The sequence below is a fragment of the Meleagris gallopavo genome, chromosome 11 (assembly GCF_905368555.1).
Source record: "Meleagris gallopavo chromosome 11, MGAL_WU_HG_1.1, whole genome shotgun sequence".
Lineage (NCBI taxonomy): Eukaryota > Metazoa > Chordata > Aves > Galliformes > Phasianidae > Meleagris > Meleagris gallopavo.
In genome coordinates, this window is record NC_139414.1 from 4,709,813 (window position 1) to 4,730,340 (window position 20,528).

General features: G+C 45.2%; 2 protein-coding genes across 25 annotated transcripts in view; one reads left to right on the forward strand and one right to left on the reverse strand.

Annotated features, from left to right (window-relative positions):
* Nucleotides 1–20,528, reverse strand: part of LOC104912587 (uncharacterized) — an 82,090-nt gene that overhangs the window by 58,035 nt on the left and 3,527 nt on the right. For 10 of the 17 annotated variants that reach the window (XR_014885602.1, XR_014885599.1, XR_014885605.1 and 7 more), the window contains exons 3-6: nt 19,493–19,571; nt 16,159–17,625; nt 10,734–14,648; nt 8,350–8,507 (exon numbers count right to left, since the gene is read on the reverse strand). Coding sequence is in view for 3 of the 17 variants with exons in the window: in XM_085233251.1 (XP_085089377.1) it covers nt 8,350–8,475 (126 nt within the window). In the remaining 14 variants the exon portion in view is untranslated. Of the gene's footprint in view, nt 1–8,349; nt 8,508–10,733; nt 14,649–16,158; nt 17,626–19,492; nt 19,572–20,528 lie in introns of those variants that run through there. The other 7 variants (XM_085233251.1, XM_085233249.1, XM_085233250.1 and 4 more) reach the window with 5 other exon arrangements.
* LOC104912588 (lysophosphatidic acid receptor 6-like) lies at nt 16,268–19,425 on the forward strand. Of its 8 annotated transcripts, XM_085233246.1 has the most exons (5): nt 16,268–16,280; nt 17,544–17,668; nt 17,757–17,811; nt 17,886–18,043; nt 18,255–19,425. In XM_085233246.1, exon 5 carries the CDS (start codon nt 18,268–18,270, stop codon nt 19,204–19,206), a length of 939 nt encoding a protein of 312 aa, XP_085089372.1. In that variant the 5' UTR covers nt 16,268–16,280; nt 17,544–17,668; nt 17,757–17,811; nt 17,886–18,043; nt 18,255–18,267; the 3' UTR covers nt 19,207–19,425. The 8 variants fall into 8 exon arrangements, with proteins under 8 accessions (XP_085089372.1, XP_085089367.1, XP_085089370.1 ...); XM_085233245.1 differs by lacking the exon at nt 16,268–16,280 and having other exon boundaries at nt 17,560–17,684; XM_085233241.1 differs by lacking the exon at nt 16,268–16,280 and having other exon boundaries at nt 17,542–17,668; nt 17,757–18,043.

Consider the following 20,528-nt stretch of genomic DNA (forward strand, 5'->3'; position numbering starts at 1 on the left):
AACACCGTTGGGACTAATAAGGCAATATCCTTGTCTTCTAACTGTTTATTGGAATAAAAATGCTTGGAAAAGATAATTTTACAATCTTAAAAGGAATAAGTCCACAGACCTCATAGGCAGAGAGGAAAAGGATACAAGGATTCTTGTAAATGTGGGTGGAGAAGTTTGATTTGCCAGGGCAATGCATTGTCAATGGCAGACAAGAAAAGACTTCATTTACAGAAAGAAACATAATTTGCTCAATGAAAGAAACAGAGATCTGTTTATGAAAATTATCTGTAAGAATGGAAGTGATGGTAGCCACCACGTAGATTCAGCCTGCTCATGCCATGCATCACAGCAAACTCAGAAAATAGAATCTAGAAGTCACATTGGGCTATTGTCCTCCTTCTTATCACCACCAGTGACACTTCTCTGTAGGCCCAAAGTGATATTGTATATAACTCAACTTGACTACGTTTTGCTTGTAAATGAGAGGACCTGTCTGAGTATACTTGACATTTCTGAAGGAGGAGAAAGAAGGAAGAGAGCCTAGCTGTGCTGGCTTTACAGGGCTACTACAGTAGTCAAGTCTTGTAGCACAAAAAGAGCATGTATTCTCAGTTAGAAGATCTCACTTTCAATTCACTGCTTTTCAAGATGAACTTAAATTTAAATAATATCTCTGAATTACGTCCTTGAACTCCAGCTAAAATTATATCTTTTGAGATCAGAATTTTACATAAAGTCTCCCCTGCCCAATTTACTGTTAGTTCTGGAGAATCTCCAGTCGGTTGTATTTTTAAACCAGTGAGAACAGCAATCAAAAACCCCGAGCAACTCGAGATTGCACAGAACACTTTTGATGATGAATAAAACTGAAAAGCATTTGACATTTCAAAAACAACAACAAAAGCTTTCCTGACTAAGTACACGACTTCACCATTTCAATTTTCAGACTTCACAATAGTAGAGATTTCTTTTCTTTCTCGCTGTTATTTCTAATTCAGAGACAAATGACAAGAACCTGAATGTGGATCCCTCATACGTCCAGCTCTTTTCCCAGGGACTCACAGGTACCGCATGCTAGAAGAAGCATTGTCCTAGTAGTAAAAAAAAGTGCTAATCAAAAACAGCCATTAGAAGTCTATATTTCACATGGATTAGCTTACTCCTTTGGAAGGACTTACTCAGAAACAGAATATCAAAAAAGAATAAATCAGCTACTACAAAGAAGCCACGTGTCCAGCTAATGTGCATACGTCACTCTGTTGGCTAAGCACACCATGCTTTCTTCTTTTCATAAACAATTATTATTCCCCTCACGTCTCATAACCTGCCCAGAACTGCTACTCCAAATGCTGTTTTTACAAGCTTCTTAGTACCATGCAATAAAAAAGCCCAGTACTCCAACACTTTCTCCCCCTTTCACATGTGACTCTCAGAGTGATCGTCAGCTCTTACCTATAGTTCAGGGCTACAGGAAAGATAGTTGTGTCTCCATCCTGCAGAACCCATCCAAGAAGCCTCCTTCAGCAGCCTATTGCAGCCTGCAGCAGTGCTGCTTTTGGACCTGGGGCCCTTCCATCATCCTCTCTGGCTGGGCCAGGCCTCCACAACACAAGAGAGTGCTGACTGCCCCTTGGGGTATTTTTATCAATGGTTCGTTACTCCACCAACGCTCTACAACTAGCTAGCATCTGTTCAGCAGTGAATGTGATTCCCAGGCTGCAGAAGGTAGACTCATACAGCAATTGAAAGATCATCAAGCATGAGAGTGGTTCAGCCAAAACAAAAAGAATACAGAAAAAAGATAAAACCCGCACACAGGGTTTTCCCCAGACTTTCTAGATCTTGTTCTTCCCTGATATTATCTCATCTGAAATTTCCCAATCCTATGTGAGAGCAAAACTTTATACCAGTGCCACTCCACTGACTCCAAATGTTATAGAACTATATATATTATGCTGAACTTTTAAAAAATTACTATTGCCCTGCAAATCCCTTTGAAATAACTGGTTTAATAGAAAGTGTACAAGCTAGTTGGAAAATTGCCTCTTACAGCCTTAAAAAAAACACTATTGCATGATTTGCAAGCAGAAGGCAGCTGAGGCAGGATCCAAGCCCAGAGCAAAGCACAGGCAGTGCAGGCAGTGTTGACTCGCCATGGGCAAAGCAGGCAGCACCCTGCAGGGACAGGCCAACATCGCTTCATTCTGATGAAAAACACTAGCTGAAAAAAGCGCAAAACAGAGCTTAAAAAAAACTCATATTCTTAAAAAATGTCATGCTAGCAGCTTATCACATTAAACAATTTCAAGTGTTCAGAAATCTGAGAAGTGAGAAGAGCAGCCACCCCACGCCTGAAGCAGCCTGCAGATCGTAAAGCAAAGTTGAAACCGATTTGAAGACCAAAGCTGATCTTCAGAGATATCCTTCCTCAACCTCACATTTCAGTGTGCTGCTCTAAGCGATACTTCACTTGGGCACCAGCACCACAATTTAGCCTGTCCAAAACATACACCCCACCACAACTAAACCTGTCCTACATGCATGCAAGTGAACAAAAGAGGAATCAATGCTATGGTGTTCTCAAAGGTATGCAGACTTTTTCCTCTCTCATCAAAGTGGTTTTCAAGGTTTCCTCCCCCCTCACTTTCAGAACATCTTCCACTCTAAACTAACTTCTTCCTACAAGGCTCGGGCCTCATTCCTTTCTGCCAAAGGTGATGAAAGGGCTGCAGAGAGGCAGTGTGCTTTGGGAGGCCCACGAGTCTGTGGGTGGCAACGCAGAGCAGGGAGATCAGCAGCCCTGTGCCCCATGCTCTCTCCTCCCCAGCTCACTGACAGTGCCTGGAGCTCAGCAGCAGAGCCACAAACAGCAGCACCTTAAGCACGATGGGACCGTGGCCACCACACGCCAAAAGGGAATTTGGCTTTCCCAGGAGGAACTGTCACTATGAAGAGGGGTAGAAATATGCCTTCCCCGAACAAACTGATGAGAAATGTGCCCACCTTTGCCTTTACACAACACTAAGGATGGGAGATCTGGCTTGGTTGAATTTCAAATCAGTGTGCTTGCTAGGCTTGTAGAGAAACACAGAGACAAGCCCCCCCCCCCCACATAACACATTTTGCTCTGTCTGCACTCCCCGCACTGCCAAAATGCAGGGAATGAAGACAAGAGCTCAGCCACCCCAAGGGGAAGCTGCTGCTTCCCTCAGCCACCAGCCTGCTGTCTGCGAGAGGAAGGAAGGCCCAGAGGAAGAGGAAGAGGGGATGCAGCAGCATGCAGTGCACGGTGGCAATCATAGCGGCAAGCTTTGGCTGCTGCAGCCTGCCAGGGGAAGGAGCTGCCTGCAGTCCTGCCACAGGAATGGGCCCAAGCCTGCCATGCATAGGCTGTGCTTCTGCAGCTGCAGTGATTGCTTCAGAAAGCAGCAAAACTGCGGGCTGCGGGGCCAGGATATCAGATATTAGGAAAAAATTCTTTTCAGAAAGAGCACTGAGGCACTGGCACAGCTGCACCTGTTGTGGAGGTGGGGTCACCATCCCTGGAGGTGTTCAGAGCCGTGGAGATGTGGCACTGAGGGATGTGGGCAGTGGGCACGGTGGGGTGGAGTTAGACTTGGGGATCTTAGAGGTCTTTCTTAACCTTCCAATTACCTTTTTAACATCTGGCCAACACGTAGATTAAAGCAAGTGTCTGCAGTGAAGCACGCATCATCAGACAAAGAATAGTTGAAGTTCTACAGTGTCTTTCATCTGAGGAAGTCAGAACGTCACCCCACAGCACACAGTGCTCGCAGCAGCGCTGGCTGCACGGGAAGCAGTGTGGTGAGGCAGTGGGCAGAGGCTGAGCAGCCAGCACGGCCCAAACCCACGTCAAACCATGCCCAGAGCAGCATGACTCGTTGCCTTGGATCCTGGCTGAAGATCTGCTCTTGTGCATTTCACTTTTAAATATATATTAAATAAAAAGAAATGCTAGCAGTTGTCACTGGAGCATACTGCACGACACAGGGATCACCAGAGCAGAATGGATGCAAGAACCATGGATTTTTTTATTTGGTATTATTAAATCACTGCCATTTTCTGCCTTGCTAACAGGCCCTAAGTGTCACTGCTCTTCCAAGCACCCAGTCCCGGAATGAGGCCTTGCCACTGAGGACTGCACAAGCCAGGACAGGCAGTAGGGTACCATCCACATTAAGTTATGCCACCTGCCAAACTGCAAAAAGCCTCCCCCAGCATCTGGCACTTCCTCTGCGTCGTGATCCGTTGCTTTATGCACCACCTACACGGAAAGCTGTGTGCTTACTTTTTGACTTTGGTGGCAGCACCAAGGGGAGACTGGGCACATCTGCAGACTTTGTGGCAAGTCTCAAAGCTCACTCAAACAGCAGGTGTTTGGGAGCAACCACGTCCTGCCATGTGCTTCCTCTCGCTCCAGCTCACCACTTCTTGAAGCACACCTGAGGCACTGTTTTGGGCCCCAGCCCCAGAGCTGTCCATAGAGTGAGAGAGATCTGCAGGACAAGAGCTCCCATCCTGCCAACATGTGCTGCCTCATGGCATACTCCTGGTCCTGTACCCACCTGGTGCACAGAGGGCAGGATGCTGCTTGTAAACCAGAAGGTTTGGGAAAGGTTTCTCCTTTACTTGGTGAAGTGCAGCAGACTCACAAACAAGCAGATTTCAATGCTAAAAAAACATGATGGGAAAACTGCTCCTTTGTGTTCTGTTTTGGAGCCCCGCTCTACTGCTGCTTTTGTCAAATTTCCCCAACCCTGGCAAAGTACACTTGTATGCAAGTGAAGAACCTTGTTCCGCAATTAATCTTCATTCTGAGAAAGGCTGCATTTACTTTGTTAGTGCATGGGTAAAACCATGTTGCTGTTCTAGAAACCGCAAACAACCGCATTCACACTTATGATTGCCATGTTAAGATCACACAAAATCAAAGAGAAAAAGCACAGCTTTGAAGAAAACATGTGAGAACGTCCAGTTGAAGGCAAGAGGAAGAACAGAAAAAGGCTGTATGTTGTCCAGTCATATGAGACATATGTAAAAATATATACAGCTATTTTATCTTTTGTACAATGTTCTGAAATGAAACTAAGGTTAATTTCGGCCTTCCGCAGCACTGCCAGGGCACAGCATCACCATTTGATTCACCAGTGGTCCTCCCAGCAGCTGTATTTCCTGACTGACTGAAATGCCAAGGAACAGCTGAAGCTCTCTCCGCCATCAGTGAAGAGCTTCTGGCATCTCAAGTGAGCAATTCAAATGGTTAGCACCTGGATTGCCCTCAACAAACTCCAGTCTCTCCTGCCCAAGGACAGAAGGCTGCTAGGACACCTGGGCTCCCGAATCACATCTCTGAGGTACACTGCCTCTGTGAGAGACCTGCACATCTGTATCCTGCAGATGAAACCGTGCTGCTACTTAAGAAGCATCTCTGATGCCCCACGATTACAGCAGATGCTGAGCCCTGGAACGGAGGCCGTGTACAACTCCCCTTGTAGGCTGAAAAAAGCTCAAACTGGCAGTCATTAGGATCTATATTAAATCTACTAATTGCCTGATGTTGTTGGAGAAAGTGAAAATGTTGGTGCTTTTCTCAAACCATTGATTTGTTTGTTTACAAGTAACCTAACTTTGTGCTACAGTTATTTTCCCCTTTGCTCAGGATTACATTGGCTGGAGAACTGTCCCCAGTATTTCTGGGAATTGTATAAATGTGTGTGATACATACAGGATCCTGACACTTCAGGCTATCTCTGCACTTGGAACCTTTTGCAGAACATGGGTTTTGCTCTCCTCCCACGCCATGTCTTTTCCAAAAGCAAAGAACTCCAGCCGTGAAAGCAAGGCTCGCTTTCTAGAAGGAAAGCAGTTCCTATGGCAGTTGAAAAGAAATGTCGGAACAGCATAAAGCCATCAAAATAACTGCAAGGATTTCTTTCAAAATTATCTCCCCTTTTCCACCGCACCACATTTGAGCACCCTGATCAATGTCCCTGTTTACTGCAGGAGAGTTGGACCAGATGGCCTTTCAAGGTTCCTTCCAACTCAAACGATGCTAGGATTCTATCATGCTTAAGCATGCCCAGCACATTACAGCTCTGGCTGCAGAGAGAACTGTGTAGACCTCCAGCTCTCCACTTCTAACCTACAGAGCTAGACCACGCTGCAAAGGCGAGCATGTGTGGCACGACTGCTTTGAAACAGTAGGAGCTAAAGGATAGGCTAAAACGGAAAAACCAAACTACAGCAAGTGTGGTTTGTCGTGTGTTTTTGTTTTATGTAACACTAAGCTCAATAAAGCATTAACACTTTTAGACCTATTTCCCTTCACATTTGTGTAGCAGGTAACAGAAATGCACAGACGTCCTGAGAATTATATCTTTTTCTGAAAAGTAAGCAGCATGACTCATTTGGAGTTACAGTCTTTTCTAAACGAAGCTAAATCGCATTTGCCTGATTTGTACAGCAAACCCTCCTGTTCTTTCTCCTTTTTTTTTGAGTTTCAGTGCTGGTAATTCAGATTGGGTAGTTCTCTTGGACCATTTCTTATTTATTACTGCACTCTCAAACTCAGTGCTGGCTGGGCTGTGTAAAAGCCAATTTGACTGCAGTTTTGTGGGCACACATGAACACACAGGGACCAAAGGCAGCGCTGCAGTCAGACATCACTGACACAGATGCTGACAGCGTGTGAGAACCACCACATGTTCCCTCTCCATGCTCATGCTGGAAAGCGAGTGGCTGTTCTGTCTTACACCATTACTCACATAGAGCACAAACAAATGCTTCGAGAGCCGTCACCCACAGATTTCAGTCTAGTTCAGTTACGTGTGTGTATATATATATGAATATATACACACACACACATACTTTTAAAGAACGTACACTGCATGCTGTCTCCCAGCGCCCAGTAGGTAGGAAATAGCAAGGAGCCATTTCCTTTCCTTCAGCCCTTAGCGAGCTCTTCCCTCAGCTTTCTCTCCTTGAAAGACCCCTGGTCATGCAGCCATGATTAATTTTGACTCCTGCTTTCAAGCTGCTGCCTGTTGGCCTTCTGCTGTGTGCTGCCTGTTATGTGACCCCTGTATAAATTGAGAGCTGTAACCAGATAACCCTTCCACCCTGTTTGCATCCAATCCACCCACAGGTGGGTGGAACGCTTTTCAGTTCCAAGAACAGAAGTATTTTAAGAGGAATGAGAGCTCAGTGTGGCTGATACTATGCCAACCTCAACCATTTTCAGAGTTTGCACCCACCCGAGGGGCTCAGCAGCAGCAGCCTGTTCTTTGGATTCTTGTTTTTTTTTTTTTTTTAAATCATTGCTGAAAAAGGCACAATTGGCTCTTCCTGCAGTTTGTTTGACTGAAAGGTGCAGGGCGTGCCCACGAGCTTCGGTGAGCTCTGCAACTACCCAGATACCAGAGTTACACTGGCAGGAGGTGCCAGGGCTTCCAAATGGATTTCCACCTACTCTCATTCCTCAAGTCTTTTAAAAATAATTGTATTTGTTCCTGTTGGTTTTGTGGGGTTGTTTGTTTGTTTTTTTAAAGAGTGGCTGTCAACAAAGCCGAGCACTTTTTCCCATTTTTTAATTATAGCCAGAATCAGAAACTCAAAGACTGGTCCAAAGATGTAAGTGCAGACATCATCTAGCAAGGTCAAAGCGCCAGCTATTTCAGCCAGCTGGAACAAAGTCACAGCTCAGTCTCAGGCAGCAGCAGCAGACAGGCAGGATGCTTCCCTCCCTGCAGGCTACTGGGAGCAGTGGGTGCACCTTGCTGTGCCTGGGCCAGCAGAGCAGGGCAGGCAGCCTCGGGGAGCTGGTCTTTTTCCACTAGCACTGCTCATTCACAGAGCGGCCTGGCTACGGGGCTTTCTGGGTTTGACACTTGCTAGAAAGCCACAGCTCAGACTATTCATGGAACTTGCCCCAGATTTCCCTCAGCAGTGAGAAAAAGCTGCTTTTTCCTGTATATTGGAAGGTATGGGACTGAGTCACCTTCCTTCTCATTTCTGTGAGCCGGGAGAGTTAAGGTCTGTTTACGTCTGGGGGTGGAGAATATGGTGAGAACTGGGGGTAATGAAATGACTGCTGCATGACATGAAAACATGAAAAGTCAGTCTGGGTTTCCTTCTTGCCAAGAGGCTCAGCAGAGCCCAGACCCCTTCCAGTCCCACTGGGAGCTCCTCCAGCAGCGCGGCACAGTCCGGGTGTGCTGGGGAGCAGACAGACCACCCAGCTCACATCACTTTGCAGTTCAGCATTTGTAAAATGAAGAGTCATCGTATAATTAGCACCAAGTTAACAAATACGAATAGGTTTACAGTAGCATCACATACCTCTGCCAGTGGTACCTTGGATTTTGGTGTGGAAGCTGCTGGAGAAGATGGGTAATCCACAGTCATATAGTATATCCATTTGCTTCTAAGGGAGTTACATTTAAGGATTCTCCTCCGAATGTGCATCTTCTAATCCAGAACCGTAAGCAGGAGTTCTCCTACACAGAACAGTCAATATATCTTAGTTTAATAAATGGGTTAAAGAAGAGGGAAGCAAGTAATACAGATGTTCAGTTCAGGATCATTCCTCTTCTCCTACTGGTGGGGAACACATTTACGATGGGCTGAAATGTTACAGGCCCTACATAGACTCTAATAACTTTCAGTTTTGGAAGCTCGGACTCATCATCTCAGATCTGATTTAATGTACTCTTCTTAAGTTAGTGAGAATGGATTGGAGAAAATGGTATTCTGGATCCTGGAACAATTTACGCATGAGAACCGGGAGTCAGCACTGCAAAAGCTGAGCCAGAGTAAGAGGATGAAATTCGTTTTTAATAAAATCTGGAGTTAAAAATAATAATAATAATAAAAAAATCGAATACTTTTTTCCTCTTCCCCCTCACTCAGATCACAAACTGGACTGCTGACTAAACATCAAAGCTACAGTCCTAGATGTTCTTACATTGGTGGTTGCGGTTATTTACAAAGAAATGTTCAATACCAGAGGATTTTTACGCTAAAATGTTTAAATACTTGCCTTTAAAAGTGCTTACCAGGAAAACAACAGGAAAAGGATGTGGCCTGATAAATGTTTGTAACAACTTCATCAGGGCTCTTTTTATACAAATGAATATGATTTCACTAAAAATTAATAAGTACGGGAAGTCTTAAAAGTACAATATTAGCAGTTAAGCAAAATCTCCAAAATTTGAGCTGACTCACTGGGAAGTTTTACTGATCATGAAAATTCATAAATTCAGCCTGTTTTCTTTCTTTTTTTCTTTTCTTCTTTTTTATATATACAAGGGCTGCTCCAAAAATAATGCCTCCTATTTTATGACATTAGCCCACAACATCAGAGGCGGATGTTGGTGGTATGGCAGCAGAGGTTAAGCCTTCCCACCAACATCCCGTTATGTTCTGTTGCTGTGAGAGACAGGGGCAGCCTGACAAAAATGGCATCTGACATGGAAGTGCATATGAGGCAAAGAGGTGGAACTGAATTAATCCATGCGGAAAAAATGGCACTCACTGACATTCAGTGATGTTTGCTGAATGTTTCTGGAGACCAAGAAGTGCATGTGAGCACAGTGAGGGGTGGGTGATGTGTTTCAGCAGTGATGCTGTCATAGCAGCTGTGAAACAGTGGGTCACCTCTGCTAGTACAGATGTTTACAAGCATGGCATGCAGGCTTTTGTTTGCTGCTGGTGAAAGGGCATACGCTACTGGCGGTGACTATATTGAAAAAAAAGTGTTTCGTAGCCAAGAATTTACCAAATAGTGTCACTATACTCTTTGTATCCACTGTAGTTTCCATAGAAATAAAAAGGAGTCGTTACTTTTGGAGCAACCTACGTATCTTTGATAAGTGGATCACAAACAACAGAGGAGGCAGATCCAAGGCAAAACTGAACCAAAGGGGGAACAGGACAGCCATTCAGCATACACAGAGATCAGAGACACAGAGCAGAGATTGGGATGCACATCTGTAATGACATCCTGTTGTGGAATATGTGCCACACCAAGGAGTGGAAGGGCCATCAAAGTCCTTAAATAGTCGAGAAAATATTGTAAAAAGTTTTGCCTTACTGAATAATTATGAGCACAAAAAAACCCGAACGAATATCAACCTAAGCAACAACATGGAGAGCCCTTACTTACAAACGTGACAGAGAAAACCACCACTTCCGCAACATGAAAATCAAAAATATGTGACATTTCTTTCTTCTGTTGTTGTTTCTCAAAGCCAAGAACTTACTGAGATTCAATAGACTAATACAAAATGATAAATGAAGGGCACTGGGAAGAGTTGCTTCCCTTAAAACCATTTATGTTGCAGGATATTTCCTGAGAGAACCTTCCTCTGCCCTGCAGTGAGTGCTCAGACAGTTAAACATGCCATTTGCTGCATGCTTTTCTAAGCATATTTTTAAGTCATGTCAGTTACACCCTGAATGTGGTTCAAGAATTCTTTTCTACAATCTGACAGTCAAACACTTCTGGATTTATCACCTCACAAGCATTGAACCTTGCAAGTTCCTCGTTTTATAGGCAACCAGCATCAAAGGCATTATTCACACTGCCAAACCACACTGCCTGCTGCTTTTTCAGGCAGCCCAAAAGCTGCTCCCCAGCTTTGGTTTACCACACAGCTCCACGAGCTCTTGTGCCAGACAGCAAGACGGGGACAAACCAGCCATCACCACTCAAAGTGCCTTACCATGTCCTGGCCAGCACATGCCATCTGGGTCCCAGCTCCTGTCCCCGGTTCCCTGCTGATGAGCTCTGTCCTCCCATCAGTGTCTGCAGGCTGTGGGATGCGCCCATGGGGTCATCAGCTGATGGCTTTTGAAGGGTTTGGTGTTAAAAATAGAGCTGGAAGTTCAGGATTCTCCTTCTGAGTCTGCATGTCGTTACTATATAGTAACTGGTTTGAGAAGAGAGAGCATCTCAAAAGCTAGCTCATGCCAAGATCCCTGCAGTCTAATACAAAACAGGGCCAGTGACAAGAAGGGACACCAAGCTATAACGACACCTCCTCTGCTTTTCATCTGAACGTGATTGAAACAAGCGAATGGACTTTATCCCACACAACCTTCTCTCTGTTAGCAACCAAAGCTATGAAAAAAATGATTACTGTTGTGCAGCAGCACCTAAAAAAAAACTCAACCCCAAACCCCACCACTCTATGCTTCTGCACAAACACCATCAACGCTCTTACAACGGCACAAGATCTGCTTGAAGGCCACCACTTCCTGAGTTCAGCTACGGAAAAAAAGGGAGAGAAAGATGTTCTTCTCTTCATCCTTTCTGCAATCAGCATGTACTGTAACTGCATCAACTGTATCACAAAAGCACAGTCTCACCCCATATAACATGTTATGGGAATTAAATAAGATAAATTGAAAAATTCGTATGAATTAAGAGAAGGTGTATATATGGGTAATGATATGAAACGTTATCTTTTCTTCATAACTTCTTTTGCATGTTGTACGTAGCTTCGGCAGAGTTAAGAAATGCACTTACCAACTGGGAATAGTTAATTCTTCGTATGAAAGGGCAGACAGCAGTCATTTCTGAACATCACAAGACTTCCCAAAGAAGTATGAATATCGAGATGTGATTAATGCAGTGCTGTTTGACCTGGGAGCTGGTCCCTGGGAAGGAACAGCCTAAAAATAACGTTGGCATCAGGAAAAAGATATCTAAATTTGGGAAATTGCACTCCACTCTTTTGTATCACTTCTGGACAGTCCTTTTGCATTTCTCTGCTATGATTTCCCATGCGTAAAGTTGAAAAGATGACAGATCACACCTCTGGTGTCAGGTTGACACCAGAACAGTTACATTTAGGAGAGGATGGAAACTCCCTGACCTGAGTGCTTGACCCTGCAGGGCAGCCATGGTGCCTTGTGATGTCTGCAGACATTCAAATCACCCTAAAAAAGGCTTGGCTGGGTGCAGCAAACACCTCATCAGCACAGCGCTTGGCAGAGGCAACAGTGGATCAACGGGATACAAAGTGAAGCACCAAAATGGCACATGCCACATCAAGCACACAGCCAGAAGAGAAAGAATTGCATTCACATGCTGTTTGGGTAATGAAATAATACAGCAAAACACTGAGAAAGCAAAATGAATTTTAAACAATGAAATGACAAAAAAACTTCCTGCTCTCGGGGAGTACAGTTTCAATGCATATTCAGGGAAAAGTACTGCCATTGCATCCCGATGGTTGTGACCGCTTTTCTAATTCATCTCTTCACATTCATTATCCATCACAACCACACTTGGAGCATTGCTGCCCTCCGATCTCTGCCACCTTCAGAAGACCAGAGCCATTCAAATCTGACTGATCTCCTAAAATGCTAACAAAATGGTTATGTCTGTGTTTTCAAGAATAAAATGCTAGATGTGTCTGCTGAATAGACACAAGTATATCACACGCTGCATAGATATATGTCAGCAGAAGAACTCTGTGGGAAATGGGAAGAAAAAAGTAAGCTGGGGAACTCAGTGAGGACAGCTCTACGACCACCCTTTCCTTATTCACTGAGCTTGCTGTTGGAAGTACTGTCAGCAGCAGGATCCCACTTTCTGACATTCTTCCCCTAAACATCCACTGCTGGCTTCAAAGATAGGACATCTTATTGGAAGCACTTTTTCTCTTTCCTAAAATGACTGTTATGTTCTTGCTTAGTTAATCATTTTCTCATAATGATTTTTGAGGCCTTCCAAGCTGCAGTAACTTGTCACACACTGTACACACATGCGGTGCTAGTTCACACGCCTCCAGAAACGAGGTGTGGAAAACACTGAGAACAAATGCTATGTGAAGGCTGATCGATGTCTGTCACCACAAGCAGTACGCTGGTGGGATACAGTTCCTCAGTCACACAAGCAGCCTGGATGGCTCAAAATGTGCATGGCTGCCTTTTGGATATGAGGTGCAGTTATACAACCCCTTACATACAGTTGTATATGCATGTTGGCTCTACGAAAAACAAAGCAAAAGCTCCTCAATCATCTTCAGTTATTGATTTTTTTTCCACTTTGCACAAGGACAGCTGAAGCGTCCGCTTTGTCATGCCAGGGATTGGAGTTATATCACAGAATCATAAAATCATTTAGGTTAGAAAAAATCTCTAAGATCCCCAAGTCCAACCCCAGCCCACCATGCCCACTGCCCACGTCCCTCAGTGCCACTTCACCACATCTCCAGGGATGGTGACCCCATCGATCCCTGGGCAGCTGTGCCAGTGCTTCAGTGCTCTTTCTGGGATGAAATTCTTTTAACTATCCAACCTGGGTACGAGCTGAAGACAAATGTAGGTGAGGATTTGAGTAGGAAAAAAGCATAAAACCACCTTTGAAGTGTCAGAATGAGTCAGCCATTTGGCTGGAAAGAGGCACACTGCGGTGTGGGGGCCCTCTGTGGGTACACCAGCACTGCTGGAAACCCACTGGGCTGAGCCAAAGGTAATGAAGTGGGAAGAGTGGCAGCACTGCCCACAGGTCCCCTTCAGGCTGGCAGCAAGTGTTGTGCAGCTGAGAGCAGAACAAGCTGACATGTCCTCAAGAGCCCCACACAGCATCCCCAGCTGATATCTCTATTGAAATGAGTCATCTATTTCAACAAACTCAAAACCACCTCAAAGGGAGACATCAGCTCACCTGCTCACTCAGGCAGCAGATTTAGCTCCTCCACCACTGAAAGAACCCTTCTCCATTGAGACAGTCATGGTTCTGCTGCACAGCCAAGGCTTGCAGGTTCCTCCTTCAGGTTTTGGGTCCTTCCAAGGGACACTAACAGCTGGTGAGCTGGCCTCCCCCTGGAGTCAGAGTTCTGCACTGGCACAGCAGTTTCCTGGCCTCACCAGTAATGCTTATGGTCACTTCCTCAATGGAGTTGTTTCAGCTGTTTCTGTGCTTTTGTCCCCTCAGATCGACACAAAAGGCAGAGCTTTGGGCTTTCCCTTTGCTCATTACTCCTCCTTGGTCATGCATGGTGTGGACAGCGGAACAAACACAGCGAATGCAGGGAGCCAAGCGCTTTGCTGGTGGAGGCAGTTATGGGATAAGCCGTCTGAGCTACAGGATACACTGTTCCTCCTGGTGATCAACCGTAGGAGAGGCTGAGACAATGCAGGGCTGTGCTTCGCATTTCCCCTTCAACCACGAGATGGAGCAACTCAATAACAAATGACTGCAGAGCCAACGAATTTAGGTAGAAGGACGTGGCATCCAACTTCTGGCTCTCCTGGATGTCACAGGCAGTCCTGTGGGGATGTCGTGATGGCCCAAAGCCAGGATGTGATCCGTGACTCAGGGTGAGTAGGAACAAATTCCAAAAGCCTCTGGGCCTCCTACAGCCAGGGAGTTGGAGGGGAAGGGTGTTGTTCCTTTGCCACCCTTTGAAGCCCTCCAGCAGGACCAAATAGCTCAGAGATGAGCTCAGCCCCTCATGGTGATCCCAGACAAGCACTCCAGCAGTACAAGGTTCCCCAGGACCATCCTAAGGCTTTGCACATTGCTCTGTTGAGGTATCTGCTAAACAGTCTAGTGTCCCCTACTGCTGTTCCCTTCTGGCTGGCTCCCAAAGCTTCCTCTCCAGCACACAGCTACAGCAGCCCTTCTGAAAAAGGGAGAATCCAGGGGTGGGGACATGGAAGGGCAGGGGAGAGGTGAGAGAAACTGAAAACTGGAGATGTTGAAGGGCGTTTGAGGGAAATCAAGTAGGAAAGCAAGAGGACTATAGCAGAGAATGCTCTCTCTTCTTGAGCAGAACAATTTTTCTCCCTAATTAGACTCTGATTTAGATAACCAGCATCTTGAGCTGGCTGGTGCAGCTTGGCACTGCTAGGGGAAGGTCAGCCCCAAAGGCGAGCACAAGGAACCAGCAGAGCCTAACTGCTGCCACCCAGGGCCGCCTGCGTAACTTAAAGGGCAAATCTGTGTGGTGGCCACAGAGAAATGACAGAGATCTCAACACAAGTTAAAATGCTTGTGGAACAGCTCCTTCTTTAGGAAAAAGCAATGAGGTGGCACACACAGCATCAGGTGATCCTTTTCTCACTGGTGGCATCGGTGACGTGCAAAGAGGTGCAAGATTTGAGCAGTCTAAACAATCAGACTGGAAGACTGATTGTCTTCTGCCCGCTCTTGTGGTCCTACTGAAGAATCACAACCTATCAGCACAAGATAAAGGCCTATAGTGTGAAAAGAAAGGCACCTCGCCTGCCCACAGCTTCCTCACCCTTGCATCACAAGTTGCACTATTAATCAACAGTCTGGGAGGTTGTCATGGACTATCCCAGCCCTTCTATATGTTACTCACACTGTTTCATTTCCCCTTTGCTGTCATCCCTCAGCATCACTTTTTCCCCACCCATTCAGTTTCACAAATTCTCCAAGTGAATTTGCACCACCTGCATGCCATCCTGGCCACTCGGCTACAGAATCCTCCCTAAAAAACTTGCCAGGATATTTGCTGACAAAAAGCAGCCCAGCCCTTGGCAATGGCTAGAACATGGTGTGCTGAGAACAACCCCAGCATTTCTGCTTCCTCATCCACTCCTTTTCAGAGCATCCTTCTTCAGATGTGCAGTCACACAAGGCTTTCTGTCCGGACTTCTGTGCACCCCCTGGTGAGGCAGGCAGTGCTTACGTGCCATGAGAATACATGCATCCAAGGGAAAATGAGAAACAACTCCATGAATACTAGGAGAAATCCCTGCAAAAGGGGAAGAGTGAGCAATCTTTTTTTTTTTTTAAATACCAACTCAAAATGAACATTTAAAATCATCATTGAAAACTGATGATCTCTTTTTCATTTCTGATAGCACGAAAAGGAAGAGGCACTGACAGCAGTAGCTCAGGATATAGGTTAAAGCAGCTAACGCTCTTGTAGAAAGAAGTCACACAAAGCTCTGCAGGACCTGAATTTCCTCCTCTGTTAATGGAAACTGCTCTGAATGGGTGACTCATGGAGATGTGAGCCCCACAAAGCAAACTATTTACATCCTCAAATGAGCTTTGTGACAGATCACCTCCATAGCGCATATTGTGTAGACAGAGTGGGGGTGTGTTGCTGTAATGGAAGTATGTGATGAAACAAAAAGCAGCAGCACTTCGTGGATACTAACCTCCAGACTGGCTGTTTCTCTGCACGCAGCTCACTTCATAGCCTTCAAAGAATACACAGGATTCAAGAATTCTACAAGTCAAGGGGAGCAAGTCAACAAGCAGTGCTAGAGAGTGCCCAAAGGTGAGTTGGGAAGAGACAGTATTACATTATAGGGAAATTTTACCTTAGAAACATTCTTCTTGCTACATGATCTGAAAACTAAATGTACTTTGTATCATCTGTTTTGCTTATAACATGTTTACTTGTTGGGGTTTTTTTTGTTTGTTTCTGAAGAAAGAACGGACCATCCTTTGGCATATTTTCTTGTTTAGAAATCTATACATCAAGCTAGACTGAAATGTCTTTTAATCATCACTAGACCTGTACCAAATAAAACTTTGGGTAAGAAGCTGAAATTTTACTTTCTTATTTTATTTCCCTAGACCTAGAATTTCCTTTGACACACTATTATTTAAAACAAAAAAACACTGAAGGAAAAAAGTCTAATGAAATCTTCTAGAAAGGCAATGCAGCAAAGAACTTTCTCAATACTGATAACTTTTCAGGAATTCCTTAACCAACTTGTCATCCCTTTGGCTGTCAGCAGTCGGTTCCCTCCCAGCATTAAAAGGACTGGCAGTGCTTCATGCAAGAACGGGGACCCTGCAGGAGAGCAGCACGCTGCGGGCTCAGGACACCATTTTGTTCAGTGCAGTGCTTCTGCACAGCTTCATCTCGTCAGTGTAACCCCTCATCTGTTGTAACCCCACCTGAATCTGTGGGCTCGGGTGCCCAGTGCCACTACCAGCAAAATCCCATGCCCTGCTGCTGCAGGAGAGTTGAGCTGAACAGGCGCTGAACAACCTGCTGCATCATTAGGGATGCTTCTCCATTCCAGCCACTCAGATCCCCAAGTGCTTCCCAACCTCAGGCTTTCCTGCCCTGTTGTATTTGGATAAGGGATTTTCTTTGTTTTCCCTCAGTTTCTCACATACAGCAGCAGAGCTGCGCTGCTGTCAGGGCTGCTGCCCCACTGCTGAGCCGTGCCCCCATGTCCTTTATGGTGCTCTGCAGCAAAGGAGGCTACTGAGCACACAGCCAGCAGCACTGCCAGATGTGGGGACACACATACCTGAGTGGGCAGTATGAATAAAGCCTGCACCTGACCCAGCAGAGGGATGCTTTTTGGCACCTACAGTCATGCCACAGCTGTTCTCCTCATCAGGCTGAGTTTCTGGGACTGTTTTTCTCATTTCTGCAATGTAACTAAGAGCTTACAGAACTGTTTACCCGGCATCAGCATGTCCTTACAGAGCAGACTACCAACCTGCTCTTCCTTTCTAATAATTGCTAGTTTTTATGCAAGAATTCTTTTTCCACTGTGCTGATCTTCTCAAACTACAGGGCAAGAGAGCTTACCTCTGAAACACCAGGGAAGCGGCTTGGTCTGCAGAACAGGAACATACACTGACCACCTGATGACAGGCTGCCAAATCCAAAATGAAACAGCATCGGTGCCAGTAACTCATGTAAGAAAAGCATCAGGTAAAAGTAACAACAGTTACAGGGAGGCAGATGAAGGTGGTTTCTGGGCTCTAACAGAAAGATTTTTAAAAGGGTTTATTTACAGACAATGTCTGCTGTGAAAGAATTGGCTGCAAGAAAGAACCAGGTATCCCTGTGCGTTTGGATTTGTAAGTGATTCTGACAGCAGAAACCAATGACAGCTTTCCTGATCCTTATCAGGAGAGCCTGAGGACAGGATCCAGCCTTCTTCTAACAGAGGATTACTTCAGGACCCCTGCTCAGACCTGTCTACCTTGATATTTTTAATCCCCTCTCAGGGAGAAGAAACCACTGCACATTTGCTACACTTTGCAGCAGACAGCAGTTTACCAGCTGTGGTAAGTCTGGCTGATTTAAGCAAATGTTTGGGTTCCTAAGTTTCATTTTTCTTCTGAAGACTTAGTCTCTCAGGGTTGGGAAGTCAGCAAACCAAGGAGAAAAATTGTCTCCAGGTCTGCAGACACTTACAGACTTCGTTGGCCTTTGCATCAGGTTTTAGACATGGTCTTCAGTCTTCCTTGTGGTGCAGGTGATTTTCTTCTCTTTCAGTATACTTGGAGACATGAATGACACCTGTACCAACAGCAGTATCAACCCCAGAGTAGAACTGTTCCAGCTGATCATGTACACTCCCACATTTATCCTGGGATTGCTGTTCAATGTGATGGCCCTCTCGTTCCTGTTTTTTCCAGCTAAAAAGCTGTCAGAATCTGCAGTCTACCTTATAGCCCTTATTTTTCTGGATACTTTGCTGCTGTTCACTCTTCCTTTTAAAATTGTTTCCTATCACCTTCAGAACAAGTGGAAATTCGGGTCTATGTTTTGTTCCATCTTGGAGAGTCTTTACTTTATAAATATGTATGGCAGCATCCTCATCTCCCTCTGCATCTGCGTAGACCGCTACATCGCAATCCAGCACCCTTTCATGGCTCCTGCCCTGCGCTCCACCAAGAAAGCTGCTCTGGTCTGTGCTGTCATCTGCCTGGGCATCTCGGCTGGGACCGTGTCTACTTCCCAGTTTCATGAGGAGACCTACAACATCTCATCCTGCTTCCACAACTTCTCCAAAAGCACATGGGAAAACACAGGCCTGATAATCTCCCTGGAAATGATCTTCTTCGGCAGCATGGTGGCCATGGCCTTCTGTACCATTCAGATCATCAGGTGTCTGAGAAACCACAGAATATCAGAGAACCTCCAGACACACATGACCAGAGCAGAGAAGGTAGTAGTGACAAACTTTGTCACGTTTTTGGTCTGTTTCACACCTTACCATGTGACGTTCTTCCTGTACTTTTTGGAGAGAAATAGCATCATGCACGTCCCTTGTCACACTGTGCTACGGGACATCCTTCAGGTCACTCTTTGCTGGGCTAATCTGAACTGCTGTCTGGATGCGGTCTGTTACTATTTTGTTTTAAAGGAGTCTGCAGAAGCTTCGTTACAAAACAAAGTGAGAAATCATCAAGAAGAAAGCTTTGACCCACACACTGAACGTTAGTTGCTTCGCCCGACAAGTGGAGATGCTGTCATGAAAGGTGCAGGACCCTGAACTACTTTCTAAAACCATTTACTTTAAATACTCAGATGTGAAAATATTTCATAAAAAGAACAGAAATAAGCCCATTCTCAGGGCTCCTAGCTTATTTGCTTCCCTTCCACAATGCTTTGTGTTGTCATTTATGGATGAAAAGAACTGAAATAATTTTTTGTAAATAGCGATGCATATCTCATTGGATGCGATTCCCTTTTACTTTGGGGAAAAAAAAAAAAAAAAAAGTATTTACTTATAGATGGTAGCATATTTTACTCTGATGTCCACACCACACCTGCAATCCTCCAGGCCTTCAGTCATACAGCCTTGGGCTGCAAAGAAGCAGAGACATGGAGTTTATGGCAAAAAGCTTCAGATGAAATCTTGTTGCCCCTCCTGTCCTGATCATACATGCTTATGTTATAGACTGAGTTCCAGATTTCCCCGCCAGCTCTTTTTACAGACTTTTCATACTGGTTCCTTCCTGGTTGGCTACAAAAGTAGTTTCGTGCACAGAGCCAAACCAAACAAGACATGCAATAAAAAGCCTGAGCCCAGTGCAGCAGCAAACAGATGACAACCCCCCAATTCACAGGGAAGTAAGGTAAAAGCCCCAAAGCAGCAGCGAGCACCATAGGACCTCAAACAACTTTTTGTACCTTGGAAGAAGATGAGCACTATCACTTCCCAAACAAATGAGGCGATAAAAAAAATCCACTGACAGAAGCCTCACATACCAATCAGTTACCTCTTATCAGTGCTCACAGGCATCCAGATAGCCTGAATGACGAGGTGGTGCCAACCTGAGAGAGGCAACTCAGTGCTCTGGGTACACCGCTGCCTCCAGCACTGCTCTGTAGCAGCCAGACCCTTTCCCAGGGTTGAGAATGATGACAACTGAAGCAGTTAGCTTTCATATTCACATAGAGCTAGATCCTTGCAGTATTATCTCCCAGACAGGGATACTAATTCCAGCCTCTGCACTGACTTTTCTCTGTACATTTGTGAGAAGGATTATGCACAAATCAAGAACTGACTTCCTCCTGAGCTCCACTTTGCATGTGAAGAAAGTGAAAGTTCATGATGTTGCCACATCTTTGTACGAGATCACACTAAAGAAGTGCAGTTGTTGAAAGAGGAAATGCAAGCCTGATGTGGACATCAGTATCTTCCATTTCCTCCCTCACTAAATTCAGAAAATCTAGCTAGCTTCCCTGCCAGCAGACAGCAAATCCTCATCGCCTCCTTGTTCACAGCTTACCCTTAGCTGCACTGCAATAGACACAAAG